General features: G+C 32.3%; 2 protein-coding genes across 2 annotated transcripts; both read left to right on the forward strand.

Moving 5' to 3' along the window:
• The first annotated feature begins 977 nt into the window (after positions 1–977).
• LOC111910875 (protein ENHANCER OF LHP1 1) lies at positions 978–6,836 on the forward strand. The gene is made up of 12 exons (XM_023906679.3): positions 978–1,392; positions 1,729–2,837; positions 3,727–3,903; positions 3,998–4,111; positions 4,189–4,293; positions 4,370–4,504; positions 5,369–5,424; positions 5,507–5,609; positions 5,687–5,803; positions 5,883–6,012; positions 6,103–6,233; positions 6,317–6,836. Exons 1-12 carry the CDS (start codon positions 1,119–1,121, stop codon positions 6,683–6,685), a joined length of 2,820 nt encoding a protein of 939 aa, XP_023762447.1. The 5' UTR covers positions 978–1,118; the 3' UTR covers positions 6,686–6,836.
• A 2,276-nt stretch (positions 6,837–9,112) lies between these two features.
• On the forward strand, positions 9,113–10,783 carry LOC111910876 (uncharacterized). The gene has a single exon (XM_023906680.3). It carries the CDS (start codon positions 9,115–9,117, stop codon positions 10,567–10,569), a length of 1,455 nt encoding a protein of 484 aa, XP_023762448.1. The 5' UTR covers positions 9,113–9,114; the 3' UTR covers positions 10,570–10,783.
• Positions 10,784–11,085: the final 302 nt, after the last annotated feature.

Here is an 11,085-nt window from a genome sequence, read left to right on the forward strand (position 1 = left end):
ATGTAAAATTACTCATGATGTATATTGAAGTTTAAATACGAAAGTTTATTAAATATTTATTAGAAGATAATTAACATGATGCCTATAAGACGATGAATCGAAGAAAATATAAAATATGTGGTTAACAAATTATTCGCAATGGATAAAATTAAGAATGAGAGTTTGGCCCGGAAACCCGAATTGAACCAAAACCCAAACCGAACCAAGCCGAATTAGGCCTAAATAAGCAATTCGATTCGGGTTTTAGGGTATATATATATTATGCTTATTCGGTTCTCGAGTTATTCGGTCCGGGTTACCCAAATAAGAAGTTATTCGGTTCTATTATGTAAATGCTATTCTATCAATGTGTTATTGTGTTATGTTAGTATTTAAATTTTTTATGTTGATGTATAAAAGTACATTGTTATTCTATTATTCGGGTTATAGAATCATAATACGGTTTATTTAGTTATAATATGTCCTTAATCATCTTGTACATGTTATTCAGGTAATAACCGATTCTATTAATATCCGAACTGAACCGAACCGAACCTGTATTGATTAATTGGTTCAGTTTTTGGTTCATGCAATTACCCTTATTCAATTTCCGAGTTATTCAAGTTCGGGTTGGTTTGGTCCGGTTCCGACTCGAATAACATCCTTAGCTAGAATATAGTCGGTCCTAAAGAACCTTTCTGCTTACTTGCTATATCCCCGCGTCCTTGCACGACTCGGCTATTATTTTTTCTAAAAAAAGGATGATTTTGAATTTTTTTTAAATATATACATGACTTTCCTAAAGAAGTATACATGTTTTTTTTCTGAAAAATAAAATCAAATAATAGATTTTCATTTTAAAAAACAATAAAACAGTTTTATGTGGTTGGAATTGATGGGTTAACGGGTCAGAATGACCCACTTGTCGGGTTCAACCATAGCGGGAGATATATCAACTCTGCCGCGAAACGGCCCAAAATTTCCCAAACATTCCCGCCAAAACTTATATACTTCTGAAGTTCTAATCCCATTTCGAGCCCTAACCAAACAACGCCATCCACATTCCACACTGTGGACATCAAGAATCAGTAAGTGCTCTCACACACTGCTGCATCCTAAGAAGATCCCCAAAATCAACCATGAAAATCAGATCAATGAAGCTGCGGGAGGCTCACAAGAACAATGGTGTAAGCTCCTACTGTACCATCCTGTGGGACCTCACTGCCGAGCACATCGTTACTGCTTCTTCTTCCGACGCCTCCATTTCCATTCACGATGCTCTTTTACCTTCAAATACGCCACGATTTCTTCGCAATCATAGAGATGGTGTCACCACTTTGGCCCTCAGCCCTAATTCCTCATGCCTAGCTTCTGGATCTAGTGACCGCTCCGTCAAGCTATATAAGTTCCCCGGTAATCTTTTTCCTCTCCTCTTTTTCTTATTTCTGTATGCTCGTGGTTTGCCAATATACCGACTGTTACTGATGCTTGTATACAAACAATTTGGTTTAATTAGTGTTGATTGTAGATTTTGACATTGGCATTTCTAACGAAAATAGTTAGAACATGTTTTTTTCTTCGATCACATATACATATTTCGTGAATCTTTGATGAATAAATGGACCGATGTTTGGACATTGATAATGCATAAAAAATTGAACAAACTAGTTACTGCTTAACTCTGTAACTAATTTATGATTTCTCGGAAATATCACTAACTTTCAACCGTTTTGATGACCTTTTTACCAGGTGGAGAATTCGAATCAAATATTACCAGATTCACATTGCCTATTCGTGCCTTATCTTTCAACAGATCAGGTACCATGTTAGCAGCTGGTGGCGATGATGATGGCATCAAACTTATCAACACAATAGATGGATCAGTTGCAAGGGTTTTAAAAGGCCACAGAGGATCCATCACATCCATATCTTTTGATCCCAAAAGTGAATACCTAGCATCTGTGGATTCATTTGGAACTGTTATAATCTGGGAGCTCCAATCCGGTACAACACTCCACACCCTAAAAAACATTTCCCATAATACCCCTCCAGATTTCACAACATTATCCGCACTCTCCTGGAGTCCAGATGGCGAAATGCTAGCTGTTTCTGGTTTAAGAAACGATGTTGTCATGTATGATAGAGACACAGCTGAAAAACTCTTCACATTAAGAGGTGAACACACACAACCTGTGTGTTTCTTGGCTTTTTCACTTAATGGAAAGTACATTTCCACATCTGGATTAGATAAACAGGTTTTGATATGGGATGTTGCTAAGAAACAAGACATTGAAAGACAAAAGTTTGATGAAGTGATATCTTGTATGACATGGAAGCCACATGGGAATGCTTTAGCTGTTATTGATGTTATGGGAAAGTATGGTGTTTGGGACTCTGTTGTTCCATCATCCATGACATCACCTACAGAAGGGGGGCCCACTTTGGATTCAAAGAAAAGTGATGGTTTACTTTTCTTTGATGAAGAAGAAAAAGAGATTAGTACATCTGGAAGCATGAGTGATCATGGTGAAGAAGAAGATAGCTTTATGAATTCTGAACAACCTACAAGAAAAAGATTGAGGAATTTCAAATATGATGAAGATTCAGATGATGATGTTAATGATATGAGTTTGCTTCCGAAAGTTGAATCGAATAAAAAACGTTCAACTGCTGATGTGGCAAACATGAAAAATGGGAAGGGGACACAAACAGGTGTGGTGGCTATTACAGGACCAAAAATGCAGGAGGCTTTTCAGCCTGGTGTGACACCTGTCCAATTTGGAAAAAGGCGATTTTTATGCTATAATATGCTTGGAAGTATAACAACAATGGAGCATGATGGATACTCTCACATTGAGGTATTTATTTTTGTCTTAATATGTAGTGATTGGTGACATGGGAACATTTTATTTTTTTTAAACAAAGTAATTAACACATAAATGTCCCAATCCTTACTTCTAGTTTAAAACATCTCATAAAAGACTTTATATTTTGTGTTTTTCTGGATTAAACTTCAAATTTATATTTTGTTTTAAAAAGACCTTGTATTTTTCAAAATTTTGATCTGGCCTTTTTTGTCATTTTTTTCCAAAAAATTTGTAAAATTTGAGGGTTTTTTTGGAAGCATTTAGAAGGTTGAGGTTTTTTTTTGGGAAAAAAAATACAAAGTTGAGGGTTTTTCTTGGAAAAATTAAAAAAATACAAGATCTTTTTTGGGTAAAAAATAAATTTGAGGTTTAATTTTGAAAAAACACAAAATGTAAGGTTTTTTTATGAGATTAACTATTTTTTTTTATTTCTTTTATCAAGAAACGGTATTTTTTTTTGAGAAAAACTAAAGAAGATGAGGGTTTATTTGGAAGCATTTAGAAGGTTGAGGGTTTTTTTGGAAAAAGTACAAAGTTTAATGCTTTTTATTGAAAAAATAAAAAAATACAAGTTCTTTTTCAGGTTAAGTTTGAAGTTTAATCCACAAAAAACACAAAGTATAAGGTTTTTTATGAGATCAACCCCTTTTTCCAAAAAAAATTGTAAAATGTGAGGTTTTTTTCAAGAAAAACTAAAAAAGAGGAGGGTTTATCTGGAAGCATTTAGAAAGATGACTTTTTTTTTTTCGAAAAAAAAAATACAAAGTCGAGGGCTTTTTCAGAAAAAACGAAAAAACACAAGGTCTTTTTCAGGCAAAAAAACGTTGAAGTAATCTTTTATGAGATTAAGTCTTATTTATATATTATATTATGGGTGCAGATTGATTTTCACGACACTGGAAGGGGCCCACGAGTTCCAGCAATGACAGATTACTTTGGTTTCACAATGGCTTCATTGAATGAAAATGGAAGTGTTTTTGCAAATCCATGTAAAGGTGACAAAAACATGAGCACTCTCATGTATAGACCCTTTAGAAGCTGGGCTAATAATAGTGAGGTAAGTTCATTTTATGTATTTTTTCAAAATAAAAAAAAAGAAATAATTCAAGACTTTTAAATTTCTGTTTATATAATGTGTGGGATGTTTTTAGTGGTCTATGAGATTTGAAGAAGAAGAAGTAAAAGCAGTAGCACTTGGCACTTCATGGGTTGCTGCTGTTACAAGTTTGAATTTCCTTCGTATTTACACAGATGGTGGATTACAGGTTTTTTTTTTTTTTTTTTTTTACTTTTTTATTTTTTATTTTGTTTTGTGAAATTAATTAAATACATAATTTTGCAGAGGCATGTTGTTTCTCTTGATGGGCCTGTAGTAACTGCATCAGGGTTTGGTGATGAACTTGCAGTTGTTACACATTCTTCTCCCTCTCTCCCTTCAAATGAGCAAGTATGCCTTTTTCTTTAATTAAATTAATCTTAATCTTTTTTTTTTCATTTTTAATTTGTTTTTGTGACATTTGCAGATGCTTGAGTTTAGAGTATTGAATGTTCCCAATGGAAGACAATCTATTAGAGGAAAGTTGGCATTGACTCCTGGATCCATTTTAACATGGTTTGGTTTTAGTGAAGAAGGTCAACTAACTTCATTTGACTCCATGGTATTTATTCCTCATTCCACTAAAATATTGTTGCTAAATGCAACAAATAGCAACATACTTTCATTTCATTTTTGTATTATAGTTTATAACTAGGGTTAATCTCATAAAAGACTTTATATTTTGTGTTTTTTCTGGATTAAGCCTCGACTTTATTTTTTTCATGAAAAAGATTTTATATTTTTTCATTTTTTGTGAAAAAACCCTCAGCTTTGTCTTTTTGTCAAAAAAAACCCTCAACCTTCTAAATGTTTCCAAATAAATCCTCAACTTTTAAGGTTTTTTTTAAAAAAACCCTGACATTTTACAACTTTTTTTTTGGAGAAAAACGACTAAAAGGGCTCAGATCTAAAAAAAAATGATAAAATGCATGGTCTTTTTCATGAAAAATATAAATTTGAGGTTTAATCCAGAAAAAAACATAAAATATAAGGTCTTTTATGAGATTAACCCAAAAGACAGTTTTTTCAGTGTTGGGGATTTATTTGGAAACATTTAGAAGATTGAGGGTTTTTTCGAGAAAAAAGACAAAGTTGAGGTTTTTTTTTTTTTTTTTTTTTTTTTCGGAAAAAACAAAAAAACATAAGGCCTTTTTCATGTAAAAAATAAAGTTAAGGTTTAATCCAGAAAAAACATAAAATATAAGTTTTTATTTATTTATGAGATTAACCTTTATAAGTTAAATCTATAACATCTATCTTTCATTTTTTTTTTAACTTATTAAAACATCACACTTTTTAAAAATATTCTTCAAATACAATTTTGTATTAAGAAAACCAATCAAAGTACATTGATATTTCTTGCATTTATCCCAAAACATAATTTATGTGGGAATTATAAATAACTTCATTTTATTTATACATGCAGGGTGTTCTTCGTGTATTCAGTAATCAGTATGGAGGCAGCTGGTTCCCACTCTTTAGGTAAATAATTCTTCCATTTTTTTTTTTTTAAAAATTTCTTTTAACTATTTTTATTATTTACTAATATTGGTCTTTTATATAGTGCAAGTAAATTAAAGAAGAAAGATGAAAGCTATTGGGTTGTTGGATTAAATAAAACCAATTTGTTTTGCATTTTATGCAAATCCCCTGATAAATTCCCACAGGTAATATAATAATCAATACCAAAAATTACAGTTTTCATGTTTATTTTTTGAAATTAATATTTTATTTTATTATTCAGGTTGTTCCTAAACCAGTTCTGACACTATTAGATCTTTCAATTCCTCTTGCATCATCTGATTTGGGAGCTGAAGCTCTTGAAAATGAGTTCATTATTAGCAACATGCATCTCTCCCAAGTAAATATAAATATTAAATATTAAATATTAAACTCTTTATTTTTCTTGTTATAAATAATAATTTTTAATTTTATTACAGATTCAAAGAAAGATTGAAGAAAAAGAAGCAATGGGAGATGATGACACAACTTCACTTGAAGATGAGGCCTTTAATATTGAAACAGCTTTGGATCGATGCATCTTAAGACTCATTGCTTCCTGTTGTAATGGTGAGTTATAATTTCTAAATCCTACTTTTTTTTTTCTTTTCTTAAAACTTAATGATTATTTATTTATTTATTATTTATTTATATTGTTAGGTGATAAACTTGTGAGGGCTATAGAACTTGTTAAGCTTCTTTCACTTGAGAAATCTGTTAGAGGTGCAATAAAGCTTGTAACAGCTTTAAAACTACCAAATTTAGCAGAAAGATTCAACACCATTTTGGAGGTATTTCATCAATTCTTTAATTAATTAAATATTTAAATTAAATCCAAAGTTGGAAATATTTAAAACTTTTGTTGTTTTTACAGGAAAGGTTGCTTAAAGAAGAAGCAATAGAGACTAAAACAGAGACTGTTTGTGTTAATAATACAACGACAAAAACATTCGTTTCACAAGAAATTGTGAAAGGTCAAGAATGTGTGAATGAAGTACAACTTGCTTCGCCTTCTTTTGTGAAGAAAAAAGCAACAGAAAATTCAACAACACCTAAAATTGGGAAAGTGGTGGAATTGAAAGATGCAAAATTGGAAAGTAAAGGTTTAGTGAAGAAGAGTAATGGGGAGGTGAGTCAACAAAAGTCAACAAATCCGTTTGTGAAATCTTTAAACAATCAAGAAAAAGAAAAAAGCTCATCGGTGTTTGATTCTTTGAAGAAGTTTAAGAAGAATGAGAAATAGGGTTTGGAAATGGTAAAAGATGTTGTATATATATGACTTGAGTTGTAGTTGTTTGTTACTAATGGTTTTGTGATTTTTGTTTAGATATTATTATGGAGTTTGTTTAAATTATTTATATTATAGGCTTTTGAATGGATTTGATTATTTGATAGTTGTTTTGAAAGAAGGCTTCGTTAAATCCCAAGTAAATTTACTATTTTGCCCCATCTTCATCTTCATGTGATGGACATCTCTTGCAAAGGATGAAGAGTCTAAAAGAAAACTCCTTTAATGTTAGTTAGACTCAATACTCTAAAAATGAATAAGGAATAACCTTATTAAGGTTTATTTGAAAATCCCATAACCTTAGAGAGGGATTATGATTTTTGTATATGGAGAAGAAAGAGAGAGGATAACGAAATTAGAGGCTCTAAAAAGTATTCTTAGGGTTTAATCCAAAACCCTTAGGACCTTTAATTAATACTCAAGACCTTTAATTAATTAATTAAATTAATTGCCAAAATAATTTTAAATTAGTTTATTAATTCCCAAAAAAATTAATAATTTATTTTCTCAATTTTCTTTTAGTTATTTGTGTCACGAGGCCATCCCAAAAGAAACTTAAGATTATTTAGAAATATTATTAATTAGTTAATGACATTGGACACTATTTCACGACGTGAGGTTGTAGTTATCAGTGGGGATGCAAAGGTGGCTGGCGATTATGATGGAGGCATAGAGAGGGAGAGAAAAATAGGGTGAGGTGAATCGGTGAAGGATGAGGGTTTAGGAACTTTATTTATTTATTTTTATAAAATTGGTCCTTAAAGCTTAAATAATATAAAGAAGTAGAAAAAAATAAAAGGTAAAATGTTCATTGTGGTTAATGGATTTGGGTAGAAGGTTACAACAAATGATCAAACGTGATGAATTATGAAATCATGAGGATTGTCGATGCTAAATTTTCAAATCAAAGACTAAAACTGTAAAAGAGTGCCAACCAGAAGGGCTCAAACTGTAAATGACTATATTTTATTTATAGGAGTTTATAAATCCACAAATTAAAATCGGTCGTGATTTCTATTTCTCGATGGTAGTCAATGTACAATAAAAATATACGTAGAATAAAAAAATATTAAGTGAATAATATACTTAATATAAACCAAGTTATTTATACATTTTTTTAAAAACGACTCCTCGTGATTATCTTTGTGTTTTGTCATTTATAGGAACACATGGCTTGTAAACAAGAAGGTTTTATAGTTAATTAAATTATACTAGAAAAATACATTTCAACCAATTCATGTATTTTAAATCATAATATGTTCAAGATTAAAGAAAGGATTGTCAATAAGTAATAACATAGCCTTTCTCATTGCACAATATCCTTATTTCCATCAAATTCCGCTTTCTTATGACCACCCTAACAAATTATTATTTTACCTCTCATAATAGAATATATATCATCCATTACTTTGACCAAACGACTTCATGAATCTTAATCGATTAACATCAATAATACATAATTAAAATAAAAAGATTTTATGCTTATTTATTTGATAAGAATCCAATTTAAATCATCTGCGTACCTGATACACTGAATCTGTAAACCCTTCATGTGCTTCTTTTATGACATAAGTGTTGTTTTCTATACTTGACTGCCAACATCAAGAATAATCTATCATTTTTACGTCACTGTAGTATCTCGTATCTCCATCTTTTCTTATACATATTTATGTTTGATTCACACACTATCCTGACGAAGCTTCATTTGCTAATTGATAGAAGTTTATGCAAGTTTGTAAAGAGTTTTGATTTTTTCTTTTAGAACAACAAACAATTTTGATTTTGTTGATGAAAGGGGTAAAAATTGTATGATTTTTGAACATATTTATGTATGATTTTTGACTTTTAGTTTGAGATGAAAGGGGTAAAAATTGTATTGATGAAGAGGATGAATTAGTTGACATTGTTTGTAAACATTTTTGATTTTTTTTCGCAAACTATTTTTTCCAACCGAAACTTTTTCATCTATGATAAATGCAACTACCAAAAATTTGGTAGCATAGACATTTGAAGGTAACTAAATACCTATTCTGTTACTCAAGGGCAACTATTCAATATTTTTTGTGATGCAAAAATAGTTAACAATTAAAACCTCTAATTCGAATACATTATTCATATAAGGTTACTAATCATTTCCATTGTCAGATATAATTCAATTATCATTGAACAAAAGATAGTTTATTATTTATTTTTACTTTTTTTAAGTGGTGAAAAAAGGATTGTTATTACATACAAACATTTTATCCTTAATATTAATAAAAAAACACCAGTTCTTGATAAAAGAAATATTAAAATGATTTAATATTATAAAAATACTAAAAATAGATTGACCAGATTAATATTGAAATTATATAATTAGAAATTGTAAATTAAACTCATGGTTCATGAGTCTTCCAAATGTGCAAAATCCCCTGTCCAGCAAATATCTTATTACCAACTACAAATTCCATTCCCCCCCTCGCCTGAAACACCACAACACCCACAAAGCTTTATCAATGGCGGATGTTTCCTACTTCCGCGACGACGACGACAATGACGAGGGGCAGGACGTTCTAGTATCCTTTTCTCAATGGCCCGATGATCTTGACGGATTCGACGTTTACACTCCAGATCTCGACATCCCTTCCTCCGAAGATCTCTTTTGCGCCCGAAGATGCGGTCTTGATCGTAATTCATCTCTCGATCGAGAGACCCAGGCAAATTTCGTAATCGACATGTTCCATCAACGCGTTGAGCAATCGCAATGGCAATCGCAACAGCAACTGCATTCTATGTCGCGTTTAAGTGAAGAGAACCACCGCTTGGTTCGGTCTGATCGGAATTTGGGGGTTGATGAAGGAAATGAAGATGGGAATTCGAATGAATTTGAGGTGGATTTTGGGTCAGAATTAGGGTTTCATGTAGAAAATCATGATGGTAACCATAACCCTAGTGGTAGAGGCGTCGATGATGATTACTCTGGGTTTACGGTTGCTGATACCGGGGACGAAATGTTTGTATCCAGACGGAGAATCGGTCGATCGGAATCCAGCCGTTCATCTATCGATTCAGGTGCTCCGGAATTTTTCATGGGTGGGTTGACGGTGACTGATATAGTGTCCGATTCCTTCGAATCCGGCGGCGGCGAGGTGGAGAATGGTCCCGACATGGATAGAGTTAGAGACTATGATGACGAAACCAGTCTTCACCTTTGCTGGGATTCTTTCCATCTAGACGATGATAACACAACACCCAACCCAAACACCAACATTAATGGAGATTTCGATTGGGAGGAAGTGGATGAACATGAACGAATCGACGGAAGAGAATTAAGCATGTTTTTCGGTGCAGAAGCTGACGACGATGCATCTGTTCTACCAGGAATCCCTCCTAGAAATCACGAATCACACGAAGAAGAAGAAGAAGAAGATCGAGATGGATCAGATTGGGAAGTTCTATTGAATGCTCAAAACTTCGAACAAAATCCAGATGTATCAGGTGAGTACGATGAATACAATTACACAGAATATGAAATGTTCTTCGGGCAATTTGCCGATAGTGATGTTTCATCTTTGGGTCGACCACCGGCTTCCAAGAAAGCAGTGGAGAATCTTTCAAGTGTTGTTATAAGTGAAGAAGATGTTGAAAAGAACACCACCACCCTTTGTGCTGTATGTAAAGATGAAATTAGTGTTGGAGAAATAGCGAAATTGCTTCCTTGTAATCATCGTTACCATGGTGATTGCATAGTGCCATGGCTGGAGATTAGGAACACCTGCCCTGTTTGCCGATATGAACTGCCAACAGATGATGCTGATTATGAACGCAGAAAGCTGGAAAGGGGTGTTGGTGTACACTGAAAACTGAAAAGGTGAGATGATTTTTGAAGGTTTAGTGTTAGTATATGTGAAAAATAGATATACACAGTTTGAGTTGAGTAGAATAATGTTGTTGATGATGATTTGGTATGTGGGTTTGTGGAATATTATGATTGCTCGAATGTTAAAGTGAAATTTTGGTATGCTTTTTTGATAGCAGACTGGAATATGAATGATATTGTTATTACTTGAACAATGATGATTGGATTAACGTATCGTTTTCAAGTTTGGTTTTGTTTTTGGTGTGATAATGCTACTGTTTTCTGTTACAATTTTTCGTATTTTGCCAAACTTGATTGTAGTGTTGGATTTTAATAAATTTTTCTGACTCATGAGAAACGAATCAATAAGCAAAAAACTCATAGCTTTGTCATGATGTAAGATCTTTTTTTTGGCTATTCTAACTCAATTTGGTTACGTTTCAAAACTGGTTTTTGTATGCACCTGTAGGTGTATGAATATACTGATGTATAGCGTCAATTGACAATTGTATTCAGT

Source organism: Lactuca sativa, chromosome 4, assembly GCF_002870075.4.
Source record: "Lactuca sativa cultivar Salinas chromosome 4, Lsat_Salinas_v11, whole genome shotgun sequence".
NCBI classification, from domain to species: domain Eukaryota; kingdom Viridiplantae; phylum Streptophyta; class Magnoliopsida; order Asterales; family Asteraceae; genus Lactuca; species Lactuca sativa.

Excerpts from the sequence above, each read along its gene's own strand:
- LOC111910875 (XM_023906679.3), top strand. The coding sequence starts at position 1,119 with ATGAAAATCAGATCAATGAAGCTGCGGGAGGCTCACAAGAACAATGGT. Across the intron at positions 4,505-5,368 it reads TAACTTCATTTGACTCCATG|GGTGTTCTTCGTGTATTCAG; the intron begins GTATTTATTCCT and ends TTATACATGCAG. Across the intron at positions 6,013-6,102 it reads CATTGCTTCCTGTTGTAATG|GTGATAAACTTGTGAGGGCT; the intron begins GTGAGTTATAAT and ends TTATATTGTTAG.
- LOC111910876 (XM_023906680.3), top strand. The coding sequence starts at position 9,115 with ATGAGTCTTCCAAATGTGCAAAATCCCCTGTCCAGCAAATATCTTATT.